This window comes from Arachis duranensis, chromosome 4, assembly GCF_000817695.3.
Source record: "Arachis duranensis cultivar V14167 chromosome 4, aradu.V14167.gnm2.J7QH, whole genome shotgun sequence".
Taxonomy (NCBI): Eukaryota; Viridiplantae; Streptophyta; class Magnoliopsida; order Fabales; family Fabaceae; genus Arachis; species Arachis duranensis.
The window spans coordinates 13,727,393-13,751,131 of record NC_029775.3 but is presented as its reverse complement, the minus strand read 5'-3'; the positions used below and the strand labels follow the sequence as shown (position 1 = coordinate 13,751,131).

Below are 23,739 nucleotides of genomic sequence, written 5' to 3'. Positions count from 1 at the left end.
GCATACTGGCAATTAAGTGGCACAAGAATGTTGGAAGCATGTTGCTAGTCAATTATTATAGTCTTTTATAGAGATTGAAAGGACAATAATCAAGAAATTATATAGATGCTGAATCGATAACAGGGAAGGAATAACAAAGAAAGAAAGGAAGAAGTATATGGAAGTATGATGACGATGAGAATAGATTGAAGGGAGTGCATTACCTTTAATTTTGATATTCGGAATGGAGCAAATCTAATTAGAGTGGTTACCTTGTATCCATGTCCAAACTCCAAACACACACCCTAAAAGTAAAATAAGACAATAAATAAATGAATAAAGTTATCTCAGATTCATTAGTAGTTAATGCTTAAAAAAAAGAACATGCACACACACAACACTCAAAGAGCTCAAAAGATACCATCCAGTCCAAGGCAGGAACAATGTGTCCTAAATATTTTCTATACTTTGCAAAGCTGTACATGAATGTGTACATCAAAACTGTTGGCTCAGCTACCCTCCGAAGACCAAGTGGATAACACTGTAAATAACCGCTGATGCAAGAGTCTGCACTGCAGTGAGTTCCATCTGTAAAAAATAATAAAACATTTCTTAGCAAACTGGTTGAAATACTAAAAAATATTCTTGTACCAATATTTCTCTCCAGTTGTTCCCCAAAAGATATAACCAGAACTGACGAAGCATAAAAGATATGTCAAAATAACATTGTTCTTAATTTATTCATCTTTTCTTTTGTTTACATTTGCTTCATAGGTTGGGATTGGTCTAAGTAGAAATTTTAAGTGGTATGGACAAGTCACAATTGGTTTGCAGATCTTAAAATTTACCGAAAATATTTATGTTGGGAGGCTCAACATTCACCTGACATACACTCACTCTGTTACGCTGAGCATAAGAGAATAATTCTTGTTTCAAAACTAAAAAAAAAAAACCATCGTGCCAACACATGCTACTTATGTTCAAACACCTTCTAACATAAATTTAAGCATGATAATTATTAGTCTTTTTTTGCTACATTACTTGACCCAACCCATTTATTCAAAGGAAATATAATTTTGCCTTAACTTTATGCAATAAGTACGACAAAAAAATAAAAAGAGCATATAATAGAGACCCAATCTAAGAAAATACACATCCTATAAACAATGACATCTTATCTCATGCATGGTACTATTACATGTATCTCTATCCAATTATGAGTTGTGAAACTTACTTGCAAAGTTTGCTCATGATATAAGAAACAATTATATTAAGTTGAGGAACCATCTGAACTTGAAACACGAGATCAATCCACCACAACAGTAAAAATATATCTATCACAATTCAAGTTTTCTTTGCTCATATCAAGTACTTTGTATGATTTATTTCTGTAAATGACAATCAAAATAGTTGTTTGTAACATTTTAATGTTCATATCCAAATTAATGAACGTGAACATGTTATAATTGACTTCCAATTTTGTGCTCTATGTGAGCGGCACACTCTGCACGAGAAGTTCCTTCTGTTTTGTCCTCTCGCGTACACGATCATAAACTTGCATACAAGAGACCCCTGTTTTGACTAAAAATGGAATTTTTATATACTAAACCAATCCTCTAACTTTTCAAACCTTTGTAACTATTCTCTATGGTCTGATACCTAGTTTTTAAGCTTAGGAAAGAAAGTGAACCTATAAGGGATGTTAAATGGCAGAGAATAAGGTTACGGAGGATGGAGTTCTAACTAGAAGAATGTAAACGTGCCGATTATGATGTGAATGAGAACTAAAAAGATGTTGGTTAATCGAGAATGATGAAATATGATTACTGATTGAGTTAATGTGGATTGTTTGGGGAAGTGTGAAAATGTTATGAATGAATGAATGATGAATTGCATTGATGTTGAGAATGAATTTTTAGTTGTGACGCCTAGGCAGTAGCAAGGATTTAGGTTCGTTCCACTTGCTCTAAGTTAGTGATTGTGACACCTGGGTAGTAGCAGTAGTAGTGGATTATTCCACTTGCTCCAGGTTGAGTCTTTAAATACCCGCCTAGGTAGTAGCAAAGGGGTTGTGGCTCAGGCCCACTTGCTCCATGATGGGGTATTCCTGTCTAGGGTTAGCTACCAGGATATGTCGGGTTGGCTATATAATCGACAGATGATATCATCAACCATAGGGCAGACATACATCATATGCATTTGTCTGTTTTGTTTGAGTTTGCATTATTTGGATTTGCCTATTTAATTAACTATGTCTAATTGCTATATGTTCTACCTGCTGTAACTGTATTCTATTTGTGTTTTTTTTGTTTGTCTTGTGTGTCTTTGCAATTGAGAGATCCCTCATGCAGGCGTAGGTGACGCTGAGGGTTGTTCAACTTGTGTTTTGGAGAATTGGGGAAAACAGAAAGTGAAGGATTGAGCTAAAATTAGGTTTAGAACTTGAGAACCTTAGATAATTTACCCTACTACTGGTTTAGTATATCTTTTTAAGTTTAATTCTGAGTGTCGGAGTTCTAGAATTACCTTTGACTTTTTCGGGACCTTATATCTTATGTACGTTGGCACCTTCACCATGCTGAAAATCTCTGGTTCTCATTCCATACATATGTTGTCATTTTTCAAATGCAGGTCGAGAGAGCGTCTGGAGATTCCTATGGCAAGCGAAGTTGGAATGTTATATTTTGGGTTGTCGGTTATGTATTTATGTATATACTCTTAAAGTCTTTTTGGAGAACTAGGTGCTTACTTCATGTATGTCGAGATATTTTGGGATATACTTATATACATCTATGTATGTACATATTCTCTAGCCTGTCTTAGTTTCGCAAGTCGAGATTGGAGCTTGATATTCTGTATATTTTGACATTCCGCTCTTATTTTATATATATATATATATGTCTTTACTTTTCTTCATAATCTAGTTTTTGTTCATGCAAGCGATACACTTTTCTTTTTGCGACTTGTTGTTTAAACTTTTTTTCAAGACTCCTCGATAATAATTTTTCTTTCAACTATATTACGTATATATTTTATTTTAGATGTCGTAATACCACACTGTAAAATCCCTACAATACCCCTTGTTCCTCTTTTTTTTCAAACCAAACCCTAACCCTCTTCTAACACACTCACTCACCTCTCACTACCGCACACACTCTCACTCCCGTCACACCCTCTTCCTCACAGCACACACCCCCAGACCCTGGCGGAAAAAAGAAAGAAAGAAAAAAAGGAAAGAGAGAAAAGGGGAGACCGCGAGAAGAGAACGAAGGAGGAAGGCGGGAGCTGTCCACGCCGAGCCACCATGCGAGGAGAGAGAGTCGCACCTCATCACCGCCGGCCTGTAGCACGCCGTTCGTGTCCCGTCGCATTGCCATCAGCCGCGTCCAGCTCACTGCAGTTGCATCGCCATCAGAGGCCAGAACCGAGAGAGGTGCGTCCGAGAGGGGGGACGAGTGCGAGAGAGGAGACGCGGAAGAAGGACTGCCGCCGTTCTGCCTCGCCGCCGTCGAACTGCTACAGCCGCCGTGCCTTGTCTCCGTCGCCGTTAAGCTTCAACCGCCGCCATCTCTGTTGGGGGTCACCGTCATTTCTGAATGAAGAGGGAGAGTTTGAGTCGACCAATGAAGGGAGGAAGAAAGAGTCGCGATGGAGGAGCCGTTCACCATCGTCGCGTCTGCTGTTGCCATCAACGGAGCTCGTCGTCAGGGGAGCATCACCGACGTCACTACTAATGAACCGTCTCCGTCCCTGTTGTGATCTTGCTCAGCCCCACACTCCCTTCATTCTTGTCTCTAAATCAGCACAATTTTTCCCCTGCTCTGACTCCATTTATGAAACTGTAACGCTTCCACCTTTACTCTGCTATATTTTCTTCTTTTCTTACATGCTCTGGTTTTAATTGCGATAATATATCTCTGTTTTAGTACTATCGCACTATTTTTGTTGCGTTTCTGCTGGAAATTATCTTGAGTACTGGTATTAGTGCTATCATGGAACGATTGGAGCTGTTGATGTTATGATTACATCTGCGATGTAACCGTGGAAGTTGCTGCCATTGTCTCGATCCAAATTCTGCGCTCATTCATTTTATTTTACTTCAATCCTCCTCACCTTGGATTCTGGCACTCCGGGTTCGATATCTTCGGTCTCTTAGGACCATGTTGTGAGTAGACTTTACATTTATAATGGTTTAGTTTTACGTCTATAATTATTTTAATATACGGAACTTTGAACTTAGTTATTATCACAAAAATTATTATCAAATGATTTTAAATTGATTTTACTAATTGATTTGTTAGAACTAAATACTTATCCTTGTGAAACTCATTTTAATATGCACATGAGACTATATATTTTTATGAGACTATATGTATGTTTGAAAATAAAAGTTTATATTATCTTAAAGCATTTGGTTTTATTTGAATATGTATTTTTGAAGTATTGAAATTTGGTTGGTACTCACTTATTTTGGAATTGTGAAATATGTTTGAAATGCCTTAAGATTGAGAAAATATGATTGAATATGATTCGGATGAGAAAGTTTTATCTGATTTGATTTGGTTCGATACCTTATATATTTAAAAGATCAAAGGTTTTTAATTGGTTTGGGAGGCTCGTATTAGAAAACCGTAGTTAACGGCGGTTATGACGTTAACCTAGATGCATCTGGCTCAGACCTCAGCTAGCAGGGGCGTTGCTAGCCTAACGTGTAGGCCACACGTTGGATCTGTTATTCCGTACGGACACACGAGAGGAAAGGGCTACCCTTAGAGGTGGAGCCGCCTAAGTGTGGACTATTTGATTTTATTTCTGTATGAGAACTCCCTTATTGATTCACATATTCATATAAATTATTATTTTCTAACTAAAATTATTTTTATGATAATGTTTATCTGGTCTCATGTGGATTATAGATGTATTGTCTAGTCACTGGGTTACAAAACTCATTCCGTTTTTTTTTAAATATTTTTCAGGAACAAATACTTGAATGTGTGAGCTTTCTATTCAAGAGTGATGATCTGCAATTGGTACTTCATTTTTGTTGAGTTCTTAGACGTCATATGCTCCATATGTCACAGGCAGGATCCATCCATATCTATTTATTTTACCTTTTAATAAAAATATGAAATTATTCATTTTAGAAACTGTAAATTTCTTTAAAATATTTGTAACTTTCTTATTTAATTTATATTTGAGTCTGATAGGCTTGCTAGGGAACTGTTTTCCTAAGCGCCGGTCATGGTTCATTTTGGGCCGTGACACATACCACCTCTATTTTATGGCTTAAGCGTAAAGTTTTGTGTAGTAGGGTGTTACAAGGTGCACCTGGTGCTCTTGTTACCTATAGCTATTAACCTTTTTTTATTCTTTACAGAAAAAATGGTAAAAGAAAACACCAAAATATAATGTAAGCATATATATATTTGAACAACTCAATTTATTTTGTATAAATATAGTTTATTTACACCATTCTCATTTATTTACAGAAAAATCATGATTTGAGATGCTCCACAAGATTGATTCATGATCATTTCCAAAACATGAGCGAGGCCAAGAAAGCCATTGTTCAAGAGCTGGGATTCGGTGGTTTGATGCATATCCCTGCCATGAAGGTGCCACATTAGCTATTGAAACAATTGGCATCTGTCCCGTAACAGATTGGACGCATGGTATGGTATAATCAATATCATCCAAGAAAATATAGCAGCTGCCCTTGACTTGAGTGCATCTGGTAAAAATCTATTTCCTAATATATTCTGTAAATCCAATTTTGATATATAATCAAATTATTTCTGTGTTGTTAAAATATTTTTTGCAGGGCCGCGCTATCCAACCAAAATGAACTTTCAAAAACTTAGTGAGGAGAATAAGGAAGTTCTTAGAAGCTTCCAAGACAAGACTTTTTTGCAATTATCAACCTCTATATTAGAGATGGGTGTTGATGGGGAGGAGAATCGGCTGAAATTCAAGAGGGCATTTATCCTCTACATTCAGATGTCCTTCTTATTGTCGACAACGGTAAACAAATTTTTTTCGGTTCACATGCCACCCATTCTTCACGTGGAAACAATACGTGAATGAAATTGGGGTAGTCATGTGCTCAACTTTCTCATAAAGGGCATTAGATAACGCACATTGAAAAAGAAATATGCTATTAATGACTGTCTCTTTGCTCTAATAGTTTTATATTTTTACGAATCAACACACAAAAATAGGTTGCTGGATGCAATTCCTGGATCACCGTGGGTCTAACATTGGACCAGGTAATTACTGGTTGAAAGAATAAAAACTGAGATCAAGGATGACATGGTAACTCAACAGAATTGTTTCTTTTTTTTCGATGTATTTGTTATAAATATATTGTGTAAACAAACATTTTTTCAGTTTTAGGGAATTGTGAAAATAGCACAGCTGAGAAAATAACTAAAAAAGAGAAAAAGAAGGGATAAAGGAAGGAAGAAAAGAAGAAAAAGAAGAAGAAGACTATTTCTTCGGAAAGTGAAAGTGTTGCTGAATTCGAGTCTAATTCTGAAGATGACTCGGAGGAGACACCAAAAAAAATGACCTAAAAAAATGGCAAAGAAGTAAGTATTCTTTTTCCGTGTATTTTTTACCATTTTATTGTGTTTATTTGATTGATGATTGTTTGTTTTTCCAGGATGGAATCCAAGAAAAGAAAACACGTTATTGAGAATTCATCTTCCGAAAAAGAAAGTGAATCTGATTATGAGTAACATTCTGAAACTATCATTGAAATATTATGTTTTGCTTTTCGTTAAAATTTTATTTATTAACAAAATTTTTTGAATGTATTGTCAGAAGTGAAAAAAGTAAGGAAATAAGAAAAAAAGATCGAGGAAAATAATTCACAAACCTGCAAAGAAATAAGTATTATTTTTCGGTGTATTTGGCTTGTCTTTCGGTGTTATTTTGGTTTGTGGTTTGGTATACTTTATTTGTCTTTCAGTGTGAATTGAGATGCACCTGGTGCTCTTATTATGTTTTTTATTTTATCAATTTTATTGTGTTTATTTGCCTGATGATTATTTGCTTTTTCAGGATGGAATCCAAATAAAGGAAGCATGTTATTGTGGATTCATCTTCCGAAAAAGAAAGTGAATCTGATGATGAATAAGCTTCAAAAATTATCATTATAATGCTATATTTTTTATTTTCGTCAAAATTTTATTTTTTAACAGAATTTTTTGTATGTATTGGAAGAAGTAAAAAAAGCGAGGAAATAAGAGAAAGAAGATTGAAGAAAAAAATCAAAAGCCTGAAAAAAAAGTAAGTTTTTTTTCAGTATATTTTGTAAATTTTATTATGTTCATTTGCCTGAAGATTATTTATTTTTTCAGGATTGAATCAAAAAAAAAACAAGCTATTGAGGACTCATCCTCCCAAAAAGAAACGGAATCATTATATTTTTTTCCATCAAAATTTTATTTATTAATAGAATCTTTTTGGTGTATTTTTTTCATTTTGAGTAAGATTGAAGAATGATGGTTTCAGTGGCTAAGAGAAGAGGGGTTGAATCTTAGCCCCTTTTTTGCTTGATTACACTTTTCTGGTCTTTGAGGAGACTTTTCTGTTTTTGTCTCGTTCCTAGCCACGAGACTTTTATTTTTGTCTCGTCACTTGGCACGAGATAATTTTTTGTTTTAGCTCTTGTGCAGCAGAAACAGAAATGGAGTAGTAGAGAGAGAAAATTACACCCAGATATATCCTGGTTCAGCTGCTAAGTGTAATGCAGCTTACATCCAGTCTCCATCACAACAATGATAGAATTTCACTATAATCAACCTGATTACAAACTGTAAAGTGCTAACCCAACTTACAAGGGGATTCCCACAGAATCATGAAACACAACATAGATGAACAAAGGAACTCTAAGACATCTATGGCTTTTTCTTTTAATTTTGCACTCTCTGCCTTTTTCTGCTCTATGGCTTTTTCATACAAACCTCACTGTTGCCTTTTTCCATGAGACTCAAGACATGACAAAATTAAACAAAAAATACTAAACAGAATACATTGAAGGAGAAGAAAATCTGTAAGTTTAGGTAGCTATGAGAATCCTGTGCCTTGCACTCTCACTGCTTACTTCTAACTCCTTGAATCAAACCGTGACTATTCACCCCTTTTATAGAGAGGAGAAGCCTTCACAGTTAAAACAAAAACCAAGCTTAACTTCTTTTCCTTCACACATAACCGGTTCGGCCAAAGAGAGAGAAGAGGTAACTCATGCAAAACCCAACATGCAAATACCTCTAGTTCTTCCTTGGTCATCAGACTTCATCAATCCGAGTGCTCCATCCTTGGCTTGCTCTCCAAGATAGATTTCTGGCCCTTGATGCTTCATGATGATGATGGCTTCATCTGCTCCAATCTCTGCCTCTTCCATCACGTAGCCACCCTAGCTACCTTCTGTGGTGGTTGAGCAAAATCAGAGACAAGACATGCCTCCAAGAATCTCTTTCTTGCTGGCCGAATCTCCTTCTACCATTATTTTTGGTATGGAGAAGTCAAGATCTTATCACAAAATCTTACCATAAGTGAATGAGAATCTTAGCCACAGCATACTTTTTGTTTTCTTTTTCTTGCCATCATGGTGATGGTCTTTAGCTTACTTCTATCTTCATCTTGATAGTTTGCAAAAGCTTCCATGGTTGCTGGGTAAAGACTGAAAGAGAAGAAGGAAAGATGAGAGAGAATGTAGAGTTAAAGTAAAAGCAATTAATTGAAATGAAACAAATTAATGGGATTGCTTTTACTTCCCTTGCTTGAGTGGCGTGCTGCATTAATCAAATCAATCATGTCACTCATACTCACTCACTCTCTCTCTCATTTATATTTCCAATGTTAGAAAATTAAATTTTGAAATTCATCCCTCAATAAGACATGGAATCCGTTGGAAACATAGAGCCAATTTGCTTTCTTTCATTATGTTTCGGACCAAGCATTGGATCTTTGGTTTGATATGGGCTTAATGTTGAAGTTTAATAAAAAACTGGCCCAAGATAGAGTATTTCAGCCATCATTCATATGGCAAATAATAATATTTTCTTTCCTGATGAGTTGTTTTTCGGATCATGCATGAGGACAAATAGCAAAGCATGCTCAACTTGGGCTTGTAATAATAATGGATCAACTTGGCCCAAGTAACACAATAAATAATTCAGCCATACTCATCATATATTCTTGCATCAAACCATAGCTGAATATAATTGGGCTTGCACCAGAATTTTATTTTCGACCCAATTAAAAATCTGCATCACAAAATTAATTAACACATGTTAAATAAAAATCAAATTAATAATTTTGTAATTAAATATTTCAATAATGTTTATTTATCATCAAAGTTAAATTAGAGTTTTTCAAACTTATCAAAGAAAATAAATGATAAGCTTGCACAAAATATATGGTGCTTTTCAGTGTATTTTCCAAATTTTATTGTGTTTTTTCTACTTGATGATTGTTTGCTTTTTCAAGATGCAAGAAAAAAACACTGATGTTCTAGAAACTAGGCTCCACTCCACAGAAGCTCACTATGATTCTTCACAAATGTAAGATTCAATGTCTAAAATTCTTTCTTTGCTAAAATTTTCTAAATTCTTATGTATTTACTCTAGTTTTACTGAATAATTTTTATTTTGTCCTTAGAATACCACATGTAAATTTGGAAAGTAAAAATGATGCTGTGTTTTAAACACAGATAAGCTATCAGAAAAGTGTAAATCAACTAAATATATAAAATTTTTAAGATTTTATGCAAGAAAAAAGACAAGAAAAAAAAGAAAAAACTGCAACTATATAAATTCTCATATAACAGAAGTTGTGTTTTTATTGAATATTTGAAGTGTAGTTGTGAGATAATTTCGATGTATTTCAAGTTTAAGAAACAAGAAGAATCATTGAATGACTAACTCCTATTTAGGAAGGAATAATAGATACTAATTCTAGAGGATAAATGATTGTTCTTCGGAAATATACTCATTCTCAATCAGAACCACTGAACATGTGAATTTTTCAATTCACTTTCAATGTTCTATTCATTGAGTTAATCATTTGCACTTGAATGTTTACTCTATATTAATTTTTTTATTTATGTTTTTCTTAGAGTTCCACTTAAAACATGTGCTCCTCCTTCGGAAATACTTGTGTCAAGCCCTCCCTAAACTCAACAAACTACTGAAAAGTCTTCTGGAGAGGAAAATATAAAAGAAGAAATTATTAATGCGTAACTATTACATAAAATTCTTTTCTAATATTTTTGGGTATTTAGTTTCTCTTTCGGTGTATTGCTTCTGATTTGAGGTGCACTTGATGTTCTTGTCCTCTTTTTGTTGTAACTATACAACAGAATATTGATTTTGTCTATTTTGAGAGACTTTGTTGATGCATTTGTTGTAATTAGCCTATAAAAATTTGTTGTAGTGCTTCTGGTGTATTTGGTTCGTATTTCAGTATATTTCATATGAATTAAGGTGCACTTGATTTGCTTGTAATAATTAAATTCTTTTTCTGTAATTCTGTAGTCCTCCAAAACCTCAACAACCTGAACAAGAATCTCATGAGGAAGTAGCTTCCACTAATGTGTAAGTTCTACTTAATAAAATTCTTTTTCAATATTTTTTTATGTATGCTTAAACTATTTTATGTGTCACCATATAGTCATCCACCCGCTAAAGTCGTGAATGATGGAATAATATTGGTTGCCAACGTTGCATTGAAGAATTGCTTTTCTGTACCATCATTTAGCCTTGGCTTCTCAATCAAGTGAGGAAGCTACACTTACACAAGAGGGTGAACCACCAGCTGACAAGAAAAAATCTTAAGACAGCCCAATATAGGTGAAAGAGTTGAAAGAATTGGTTAAGGTCATGAATACTGGGGTTGTAGCAGCATTAAATTATGCCAAAAAAAAATTTTCTCACCAGAAAAAGTGCAGCCTACACTGAGCTTCCTTGACAAGTTTAAAACTCTCGTGGGTAAAAGAAAATAATAGACGATCTTAAGGAGAAATGCTTTTATTGGGTCATAAATATCAAGACTAATGATGATGGATGCTCTAATGAGTAGGAAACAATTTTTAAGCTGAAGCATGAATCTCACATGGAAATAACCAGAATGCGCTTTGATTCTTTAAAAGCCAAATTAGATATCAAAAATCTGGTAATACTAGAATAACATTAATGATTTTGTTATGAGTTGTGCCATATATGTATTAAGTTTGAGTTTTTTATTTTCGTAGGTTGTCTCGGCAATGTGTCAAATTCTGAAAAAAAATGAAAAATTTGAAAAACTCATATACTTTCTCCCCCCTGATATTATGGTAAGCTGTAGTACATTAAAATTTCGGTGTATTCTTAAAATATATTATTTGTTGTAACTGTTTCTTTCGGTATATTATACAAATTTTGCAAAATGCCGCGTTAGTGAGTCATGAGGGAAAGTTCATTCATCCAAAGACTAACAAACCCTTCCAGACTAAAGACTATCAAGACTACATCCCATTTTCAGACAAGAAAAAACTTGCATCCTATCTATTTGTAAGCTTTCATTTATAAAGCTTCTTAAATAATTCTTACATTAGGTGCCAATTAAACTAAAAAATTATTCTCTTTGACCAAACTTCAGCTATTTTCCCCAGTTTGCTATGCGCGACATTGGTGGATATGGATGGCGGATGTTGAAAGGAAGAAATTTCAAGTCCTTGATCTATTAAGCAAAAAATCTCCTTCGGAAGACAAAACAAAATTAATAAATTTTATTTATTTGATACAAATTTCTGTTTTCTCTATAAATCCTCTTATTTCTGTCTGTCTAAAATAAGGTGCACTAGTAGTTCTTGAAAAAGGAAGAATAAATTCTATAATATACCGAATTGCTTCCCGAATACACCAAAATCTATTCAAATAAACACTAAATTTTGTAGATTGAAATTATTTATTTCGGTGTAATTTGGTGTTAAATATAGAGTTTCTTATATTTAGCTTGTTTTAGTTTTTAGAGTTTCATAATTTCACAAATGAGGGTGTTTGCTGAAGAAAAACCTTTGGTAGAAAAGAATGAGGGTGTCGAAGCACCATATGTCAACATTAGTGGGCAGCGAACACAATATGTAATCTTTCTATTTAATAAATTTTATTGTTTTTTTTTTGTTACTTTCCTATTTTAATGTGTTTTTTCGTTTTTGTTTTTACATATGATTGTGCAATATATATGATGAAATGGCTAGAGATAATTGATCCGAAAAAGATCAAAAAGAAAAAATATTCATGAAAGAATTGAAAGCAGGTAACTATCTTTAAAAATAGAAAACTCTCGCTTACTAAATTAACGGAGTTTAATAAAGAAATTTCTTTAAACTGTAGGAACAAGTTGATCATTTTAGAATCGAATATGCTTTACTTATTTTATTTGATGAAATGAATCAACTCAGATAAAGACATTCAAGAATCTGAAACCATCAGACTATCCAGGCCATTTGTTGTATTATTAAGTCTTTACTGTACATTTGAATCAGGAGATATTGATAGTACATATTTTAAATATTGTAAAATATTAAGAATTTATATATTGGTTGTGTACTGAATTGTCTGTGCAATGTATAGTTCAAACAAACACATACTTTGTATGTTTGTAAATATTCAATTTAAGTTTTTTATAAAATTTCTTTGCAAAATTATACTTCTATGAATCTATCTGTACTTATTGAAATATTTTTAATCTGAATAAATTCAGGTTCAAAAAATAGAGGAAAAGAAGAATAAATTCTATAATACACCGAATTGTTTTCAAAATACATCAAAACTATTTAAATAAACACCAAATTCTGTGTAGTATATATTTAAAACAAACAAATCTCATCAAATAATTGAAAAAATTAATTTCAAAACATTGTAAAATAGAACAAAACAAGAAAATATAAACACTAAATCTCATTTCCATAAAAGAAAGAACATTAGGTAGATTACAACGAACTTGTGTCAAATAACAACGAAATAGATTCATAAACATGCCGAAAATCTATCTTATTCTTTTGAATCTTTAAACTGATAATTCATAATATGTCCATGATAATGACTGAAATTTGATTGCACCGCTGAACCACCATAAAAAAGGTTCAACTGCAAAAGATAAATCATATATTAGCAAAATTATTAACATGCACAAACTCAATTTTCGTTGTTTAAAGAACACGAGTTTTACCTCACTTAGAGCTTTCTTTTTCTTTTTCTTTGCAGCATTTGCAATCTATTTTTTAATGTTCGATCACAATCTAAACCAAAATAGTTCTTTAGATTTCAATTGTACCAATTACATATTATCTTTAAAATTGGCAAAAATACACCATGTTAGCTCCTCAATCCTTTTCTATCAAATGCTTCGTTATGTTGTTAAGAACTAATGTGGTACATTTTCGCTAATTTTAGGAATTTAATTGGTGCAATTAAGATCTCAAAGACTATTTTAGTTCACGTAGCTAATCTCAAATATCACTTTAAAACTTAACTCGCCACAATACCAAACAAATAGGGAGAAAAACTAAAAATCTTGCTAGTATTTTATAATATCAACTTGAACTAGGCATGTAAACCGGGCTAATTAAGCAAATAATTAGTTTCAATCACTATGGTATAACAACTACAAATCACAAGCTACTGCAAAAATACAAATACGGCCCTCTCTCCCACGAGGAAAAACACAAAATCTCCCTAAGGGTTACCGCTACCGCCGCCTCAATCTGGGCTACGGTGGCTCTCCCCTGCTCCTTTTCCTAACCTCTTCCTCTTCTCTTCTTCTTCTCTTTCTCTCCTCCCTTATCATTCATCATCTTCTTTGTTTTACTTTTTATAGCTATAGTTTTATTTTTTCTCTTCACTTTTCACATCACCCACCACCGTCACTCTCCCACCATCCACACCATTCGTCGCCGCCTCTCCCTCCCTTCTCCTACGTGCCCCTTTTTCTAGTTGTGATTTTTGTTCGTATTTCTGTTTTTTCTTTTAGAGATCTAGATTTGAGATCCAGATCTAGATCTATAATAACCCTTTTGTGGTTATTTATTTTCCTTTTACGGTTCTCATTGTAGATCATTATCGTATTTGAACTTAGCTCTGTGTTCTTGGTTTTAATAATCTATCCGTAGTATTTTTCTCCTCTTTTGTGGTGATGCTCTTGGTTTCTTTTATGGTTGTTGGTGTTAATTTGATACTACAGATCTTTTCAGCTTTAAGAGAAAAATTCTACAAAAAATATTTTTGTTCATAGAAAAACTTTCAAATCTTGAAAATATTCAGATCTATATGAAAAAGATCAGAAGAAGATGTATCTTACTGTCTTACATCACGTGTGTGTAGATCTATAGAAATAAAAGAGACTTATATTTCTCTTTATTTCTACTTTTTAAAATTTGTAGTAATCGAATATGTATTTTTTTTAGATTATAATTCAAAACATAGGATATTTATCTTCTTATTATTAATGTAAAACTGATATTTTTATGTCATTTATATGTGCCATTTGGTTTCTCTATGAATAAAATTTTTTTTTCCTAAAAAAAAAAACTAAAAATCATAAACCGAATTCATAGTTTACCTAACGAAACAAGTATTCAAGTACAATAGCACCAGCCATTACAATGAAAAGTACAGCAGGCTATGCACAACCGAATTTATGATTCACTTCAACAAATGCTTATTGGGATAAGCAACTTCAGCAACAATGTACATGTTTAACAACACAACAAAACATCTCATATACCTGACTTTGAACTTTTTCTTTTCTATACATACTTACTGTAGAGATGGATGTTGGAAAAACCATTAGGAAAATCATTATTTTGGAAAATCTTACAAATTAAATCCAATTTAATTTAGCACAGTAATCAATTTTCTATCCAAGCCTAAGAACATAATAGATATCTACTTAGACAGAATTCATGCACTAGATAGAATTCAACTACCAGGATCTTGATCTACAAAAAAATCTTACACTTTTAAGTTAATAAATGAAATCTTACCTTATCAGCAACATACATTTACATATTGTAGCGACCATGTGAGCAAAAAAAATTTTATTCTATAATCACTAATTTTAATTTGTCTCTATTAAGAATTGCACCTATTATAGTAATTTACTGTTTTAGCTTCCAAAAGATTTTTTTTTTTTTTTACAAAATAGCCTTCTAAAGAAACAAATGATATTTTGGTTGGCATTTTGTCTTTCCAAAGATATGAATTTGACATAATACACCAATTTCTTTTTGATAAGTGATACATATTAATCCAACCCTTTTTTGAAATATTTGAAAAATTATTTAAAATGTACATAAAACCCAGAGAAAAGATTTGATCTCTAGATATTTCAATTATTTTCATTGTATTTGATGTCAGGATTTAGCTAAAATGTTCATTATACACGTATACTATGTTACAATGGTGTTTATCTTACAAAAAGCCTAAATTGTTTATGTCGTCATTAACGGCCTCAACTTATTTTAGAATCAGTTATGCTTGAACTTCTACTTACCTCATCCAGGGACTGAGAATAAAAGTAGAATGTACCATGCATTCTGGTTCAAGAAGAAAACAAACAAAATTGTTGACAATCCTTAATAATGATAAAATATTTCACTTTTTTTTTTCTTTTTTTTTTATGCACATTGTACCAAAAATATATCCAAGTTACACATGGAGGTATGCAATTAATAAGAAAACCCAAGAAATACGCACGTTTATAATCTATACAAATTTTTAACAATTAATATCCACTCCAAATTAAAGCTGGGTTTTAAAATTTCCACTCCCATGCATCATCATTGCATGCATGTCCCCTCCTTTAATTTTATTAGAACTCTCCAAAGATTTTTTTCAAGAATTCTCAATAATCAAGTTGTTGAAGAAGATGGAGGCCCAGCGGGCTTAAAGGGCTTTTGCTCAGCACAAGAGAGGACATCATGGGGCCCAGCTTCTTCTCGGCCAACACCCATGAGATCAAGATAATAGAGGTAATGAGAAATAACGTTGTTCATGTCATCACCATCAGAACCCTGGCCACAAACTTGGTCACCGTAGAGAACATTGATTGTGGCACCAAAACCTGGGACCCGCTTTGCCAACGTGTCATTCTTAGTTGGCTTCCAGTTGGCATGAAAGGCATCGTGTGGTGAAGGAATGTGCTTGTCTGGTGGGGTCATCCACGTGTGTATTGCTGCTTGGAATGCCAGCGTGGCATTTTGCTCTATGTATTCTGGGTGGTCCAATAGGTTCACCTTTAGGGCTTCTCCTATTTTTCCATAGTTGTAGTTCCTGTTCATCATTTATTAGGCATCAAAGAAAGCAAAGTGATTAAATTAAACTAAAAGGAAAGAGGTAGAAAGGGAACCAGTAAATAGGGATGGCGCCACGGCCATAATAAGCGGCGCCAGGGGTGCATGGATAGGTCAACTTGTAGTAGTCATCACAGTAGTATTTATCTGGACTCAGTTCCTTGTTGTAACATAATCCCCATGCTAAGGGTCCCCCTGTTGCCACCCCATATCCACCTGAAATCAATTTTTTCATTCCAATTTCCAACAATCTCATCAATTTCTTCTAAATGCTACCATAATAATACAGGTAAAGGCCTAAGTGAAGTTAACTTAATATAAAATTAATAATTAAAAATAGTTAAATAATAATTTAGTCAAATTTATTAAATTATTTAATCATTTTCGAATATTTTTCACTTGATAATATATATAATCCATTTTTCTAGTATGTATATATGGCTAAAATCGATATAAACCACTTACTGTATTAAATGACTTCCAATAATTAATTGAAAAACTCTTAAAATCAGCCATTTTTAATATTTTTTGATTATTATTTAATTATTATAAATATTAAATTATCTTTAATAAATAAATTTAACAAATAAATTTTATTAATTTATATATACAAAATTTAAAAAATATGAGTATAAATTATATTAATTTATATGTGCAATTATTTTTACTAGAGATAGAAAGATTTACGCACGATCTTTTAGGTGAATATGAAAAAACTATGTCATTTGAGATATAACTCATTAACTTTCTAATAAATATAGATACAAATTATGTATTTTTTGTATATAAAATTTTTGTAATATATGTATAAATTATTGTTAATCTAAGTGCTCATAAAAAATAACAATATTTGCTGAGAACATGTAACATTATTCTAATTAATTAACATAAATTTTAAATATACAATTTTAAAATTGTGGATATATATATGTTTATGATGCTATATCACTTACAAGAAGTCTTGCTTCCCACATGACCAAGAAAAGCAGCAACCTCTTTCATGCCACCAAGCTTTCCACCGGTGGTCCCGAACCCAAGAGGCTGGTAGAGCGCGGCGGCCGTGATGAACGACTGGTAATCCCAGAATCCGACGGCATGAGCCACCGGGGAATTCCTCTTTGCAAAGAGGTTCTCAAACTGGTAAGTTTGGAAGAAATCAGAGATTGTCTCATTACAACAATAAGCAGAGAAACCCTTACACTCCCACCCTTTGTCACAAAGCTTTTTCCCCTTCACTATCTTCACCACCGGCTTCACCGATGATTGTGCATTAACCACACAAACAACAAACAACAACATCAAAACCCATGATATTGTTGGATTCTTGTTATTGTTCATCTTCTTCATGTTTTGTGTTATATTCAACGATGATGAGTTGGAGCAAAATTGTGGGAGTTTATTTATAAAAAAATGAAGAAGTTGAGTGTAGTGTGTAGTGAAAGGGATGGAAAGGGAGTGTGTAACTATTATTAGGAATGTGCTTAAACAAAATCAAATTACTAAGCTAGCATTGGACCATGGCTTAAAGCTTGTGTCATTGTTGCATAAATTGTTTATAATTACGTAAAAGCTTTGAAACGCAACTACAAATTCAAATCACAACAGTTATTAGAATGGATACTTATTGCTTTTTATCCAAATAGCTTTGGACTGTTTTGATTGTAATTTTTGGTCAGGAAAAAGCCTTTTTAATCCAAAAATAGAATGCATTGACACACATTGGACCTCAAAAAGTCAAATCATAATTTGTTATATTGCATTTAAAGTGGGGAGATAAAAAATGAAACCAAACAGAGCAATTTTTTTTTCCTTTTCACTGAGGGAGAGTTTATTTTCTTTGGTCATGAAGGAGGGTTTGTTTACAGTCAAGTGAGTCGGCTTTGGTCCAATTATTCTCTTGGGCTTAAAACTGAAGAGGAGCTGGTCTTATTAGGCCCAAATAAAGCAAGACCCATCCAATCAATAAATTCCTATTAAATCAGACCATGAGAAACTTCCAATCGTATCTACTCAATTTTAGTATAGTATTAGAATTAGAATTAAGGTTCTAAAAATTAAACCGATAATCGAACTAATTCAATTATTGATTTATTGATTTACTGGTTCGATCAATTTAATCATTATTTAATGAAAATAATCGTTTGATAATAAAAAATAAAAAATATAATAGTATAATATAAATTTTAAAATATCATTTAAATTAGTTATCTAAATACAAACTCAAAAATTAAATAATAAAAAAAACAATTAATATAAAATACCAACATTAAAATTTGTCATTAATTATCAAAATTTGTAAAAATTTACAGTAGATTTATTTCGTTAAAATCATCTTTACCTTTATTTTTATCATTTAGATTAGAAAAATCAAGTAATGTAGCATAAAACATTTTACTATCACCACCATTATTTTCAGCATCAATATTATCTAACGAAATATACAACACTTTATCAACAAGTTAAAAATTAAAATTATTCTAATAAATTATTAAAAAATAAATTATAATACTCACGTAATGTCCTTAATATTATTAAAAAGATTAGATTTTTTTCAAAAACTTTTTCTGTTACCCAAAAATCAACAAAATTAATACTTTCATAATTAATTAGATCATATTGCACATTTTACTTTCTTTTTCATTTTTTTTCTAAAAAATTAAATACAATATATAAAAAATATCATAACATATCAAATACACCAAATCCAATGATATGAAATGAAAGTATGAAACATGTATTAAAAACAACAACCTAACAATGATATTAAGAACATAAACTCAGATAAAAATAATTATTTGAATTAATAATTGGAAAAAAATACAACAACATAATAATTATAGGGTTAAAATTAAAATATATCTATATTATATTACTAATTTGACAATCAAAATGTATTATATAATAATTTTTTTATTAAAATTAAAATAAAATATTTCTCTTTAAAATTAATAAACTTCATTCCTCTATCCTCTTATCTATTTTCTCCTATTTTCTATTTTTCTCTACCCTTTCTACTCTATATATAACTTATAATTATATTTTATATTACTAATTTGACAAATCAAAATATATTTTTTCATTACCAATAAAATAAAATCTTTTCCTCTAAAATTAACAAACTCTCAACTCTCCTTTTTTTCTTTATCTTTCTCTCTCTTATTTTCTATCTGTCTCTACTTTTTTATTTTATAAAAAAATAAAATTAATAAAATAATATAATTTAAATAAATTCATAAAATTATAAAAAGTATATTAAACTTATAATTAAATATAATTAAAAAATAATTCTGTAATATTATTCATATAAAAAATATTATTATTATATGCATACCCTTTTATTTTTACTAATATCGTAATTAATAATTAGAATCAAGATTCGAGTTAATTTTATAACTATTAATATAATTTTTTATACTAATATAATTATATATTTTTATATACATAGAGAGAAAAATTATTATTTTTAAATAGCAAATATAAAATCTTAGCCGACAGAAACTTTTTATTTTCTATTATTTTTTTAAAAGTAATTTGATTCTATCATTTTTTTTATAATTATCTATAATATCAAGACAAAATTGATATAATTTCAAAAAATTTATATTTTTATAATATTATTATATACAAAACACTAATCTATTGATAAATTTATTAATATTATGATGATCTTCCATGAATAGGAACAATAGCTTATTCTTAATTTTATGGGTCATGGCAACTACTAAATCAAGTGATGGATTCATGCATTGAACGACAAATTGAAACATATGTGGACGGTTTGAGCAAGTGGCAATGAAAATGAAGTTTCAACTTTATATGATCCAAATTAAGTACGTCGGGTTCTCTCTTTAAACTAAATCCACACTACACATTACACGTTCATGCATAACAAAACTTTGGTTTCACTTTTGATGGGCACATGGGACCTCCAAAATAGGGACGGCAACGGGTGGTCCCCATAAATCTTGCTCTTCTGCGATGGATAACGGGAGTACGGGACCCTTTTTCTGCCGGAAACATGAATATTCGTGGATTTAAAAAAAAAATTAAAAACAAAAATCCACAAGTATGGTAACAATGAGGTAACACATTTAACATAATTATAACAATTAAAAATAAATTAACAATCAACACAAAGAATAATTAATAAATTAACAAGTTCATAATATCAGTTAAAATAATAAACAAAGGATAATTGAACAATTAAAAAAATCAACACAATAAAAAATTTATACCTAGTTAATACATTATAGCAAATTATAAGACATCAACAACACAACAATTAAAATTTAAAACAAAGCGACAACATAAAAAAGAACAATCAAAAGTCACACAGCAACAACACCAAAAATTAAATCAAAACAAGAAAAAAAGTAATAAAGACCAAACATACCTTCCACTAGGGCTAGAATTTGGACACAGAGGAAGAAGGGGGAGCACAGAGAAAGGTCAAAACTCAAACTAAGACAAGAAAAAGGGAGCAGTGGAGCATAGAGAAGAAAGACACAAGCGATGAAACTGGAACAAACGACAGCCGCAGCATAAAGGCGACGCAATGACAGAAAAGGCTTTGACGTGAAGACGACAAAGAGGCTTTGACGCGACGAACACTACAAGAAAATTGTTGAATACCGTCGAATTTAGGGTCGGATATTAGCGACAGATTTACTATTAGAAGTACTGGCGGATCATGTAATAAATTCGTCCGGTAAAAACATTACTGTCGGATTCAATTTTTCACCGGTAATATTTGGAGGGAAGAACGAAAAATTTGGCGCATTTTGTACAATCGGATTTACCGATGGTAAATCTCACTTAATAGAACGTTGTGTTCTGTGACATGTGATGGGGTTCTCTCCCCTAAACCACATCCGCCAGCCACCACCAGCAGCCTCCGAATACTGCGTGGACTGGTAGCTGCCACCACCAACTTGCGTCGCGTGGAACGTTTCGTGCTGTCATCGATTTCGTCGCTGCTCACCAGAGCTTCCTCTGTTCTCTGTCTGGGTAGGCTGTCATCCTCCCTCTTCATATTGTATCCTATTTTACATTTACATTTTTTAAACTGAAACCCTAAATTCATAAACGTAGCCTTCCAAGTTGGTCACCGTCGCTGTCACGGCATTGTATATGCTGCCACCACCACGTAGAAAAATTTTTTTGCGTCATCATTGTCTCTAGGTAACTCACTCACTAAGAAATTTAGAATGGTTAAACCTTAAATTACGATTCATATAATTTTAATTTGTTATGTGATAAAAAAAATATGTAATTAGGATTACGATTACTAAGTTGTAAGTTGTTAATTTTTCTCGTGAATAACATAAATAGAAAAAAAATAATAACATTGTTTATTATATTCTATTATAAATTAATAGAATATTTCTAATTAGTTTTTAGTTTAAAACATAAGATCAATTACAAATTTTTTATGTTTAATTTTAATGAAAGTAAATACACATTTAAGGTTATTAATTTTTTACATTTCACTTGCTTTGCTAATTTTTCAAGTTAGATTTTTAACTTTTGATTATTAATTTTTAGATTTTACTAACTTCACTTTTATTTTAAGATTTTTTAAAATCGTGTAGCTTTAATCGTGGGTTTTTCGTGCAATATTCAGGTTGGATTTTTATCTCTAAACATGTTATGTTATTTATATTTTATGCTGGACTTACTTTTTCTAAGATAGAGTTTTAGGACAGAAGTGGGAGAAGGTTACGTAGTGGCGCTTCTCAAAACCCTTGTTTGCTGAAAATTTGTGGAGTAATAAGGGGTTACGCGCTAGAACGGCTAGAATTTGATATTTTATTGAATGCGTGTTTGTTCAAATTTATGCCTTCAACTATTTTTTCTATGAAAAGTATAAATTTATTTGGTGAAAGTCTCTAAATTAAGGAAGAATTTTGTCGAATTTTTGTTTAAATTGTTTAAAACATGTTTAGTTTGTGAAAAAATGATAATTGGATTTGGTGAGAGATTCTAATTATAGAAAAAACTTTGCCGAATTTTCTAAAAATTTTAATAAGTTGTATTGTTGATTGAATTTTAAGATATTTGCGGCAAAATGATTTGAAGTCATCGTCTGTAGATGTATGATAGGGATAACGGTGGACAAGAGCGGGAGGGTTTAAAACCTTAGTTCTTTGAAGAGATTGACGATTTTGTTGCGTATGTCTTCAACATGAAACCATTTAGGTCTCAAGGGGTATTTAGGTGTCCGTACTATAAGTGTCGGCTGACTAAGTGGTTAGGACCTTCAGATATAACACTTTACCTCTACCATAATGGGTTCAAAGTTGGGTATTGGATGTGGACGGAACATGAAAAGTGGATGAGCAGGGAATCAATCGGTCTATATCAAATTTCAATAGGTCTAATGGTCGATCAACGAGGGTTCGAGTGGTTAGATAACTAAACGTGGAAGAAATGATTTGGGAGGATAACCAAGATAGATACAATGAGATGGTGTTTGATGCAATTGGTGTTACTGATGTGGAAGATGTTGAACAAGAGTCTAACCCGGAGGCAAAGAGATTTTATCATCTGTTAGAATCTGCTGCAAAACCTTTGTTTTAGGGGTGCGTTCATTCGAAATTGTTTGTCTATGTTAGAATGATGTGTATTAAGTATGATTCAAATCATACCCAAGAGTCTTTTGATAAGTGGGACACCCTTTGTAACGAATTAGCACCTATTGGGACTATTGGCATCCCATGGATCCATTTTGAGGCATAGAAGTTAGTTTCGAAATTAGGTATAAATTTAGTGAAAATCGATTGTTGTTTGAGTGGTTGTATACTGTATTACAAGGGAGACATAGACTTAACTGCTTGTAGATTTTTGTATTGCACCGAGGTTTCAAGTCGAGAGAGAACAGATTGGTAAATGGCAGGTAAAGAGAGTTCCAAACAAATGGATGCACTACTTGCCTCTAATTCCTAGGCTAAAACGATTGTATGCTTTGATGAGTTTGGTCCCTCACATGACCTGGTATAGTAACAATAAGAGAGACGATAGTTTTATGACGCACCCGTCACATGGAGATGCTTAGAAGCACTTTGATCAGATCCACCCTATATTTGCGAGCGAGACTAGAAATGTTAGATTAGCTTTGTGCCTTGACGAGTTTGCACAGAACTCTAATTTCGACAACGCATACTCTTGTTGGCCTATTGTGGTGACTTCTTATAACCTACCTCCCGAAATGTACATAAATGACCCATATATGTTTCTAACTTGTATCATACCTAGTCCAAGCAATCCAAAGACCAAAATAGATGTCTTCTTGTAACTCTTGGTGGATGAGTTAATGGAGTTGTGTATTCATGGTGTACAAATGTATGATATTTCAACCAAGACAAACTCCCAACTGCGTGCTGCATTGATGTGGACCATTGACGATTTTTCTGCATACGGGA

The 23,739-nt window shown here is 32.2% G+C and overlaps 1 protein-coding gene and 1 pseudogene across 1 annotated transcript; one reads left to right on the top strand and one right to left on the bottom strand.

The window, feature by feature from the left end:
- Positions 1 to 1,685: 1,685 nt before the first annotated feature.
- Positions 1,686 to 5,606, top strand: LOC107483450 (uncharacterized; annotated as a pseudogene).
- A 10,081-nt stretch (positions 5,607 to 15,687) lies between these two features.
- On the bottom strand, positions 15,688 to 17,710 carry LOC107483470 (chitinase-like protein 2). The gene is made up of 3 exons (XM_016104085.3): positions 17,272 to 17,710; positions 16,375 to 16,534; positions 15,688 to 16,298 (listed from the first exon to the last, which is right to left on the bottom strand). Exons 1-3 carry the CDS (start codon positions 17,663 to 17,665, stop codon positions 15,878 to 15,880), a joined length of 975 nt encoding a protein of 324 aa, XP_015959571.1. The 5' UTR covers positions 17,666 to 17,710; the 3' UTR covers positions 15,688 to 15,877.
- Positions 17,711 to 23,739: the final 6,029 nt, after the last annotated feature.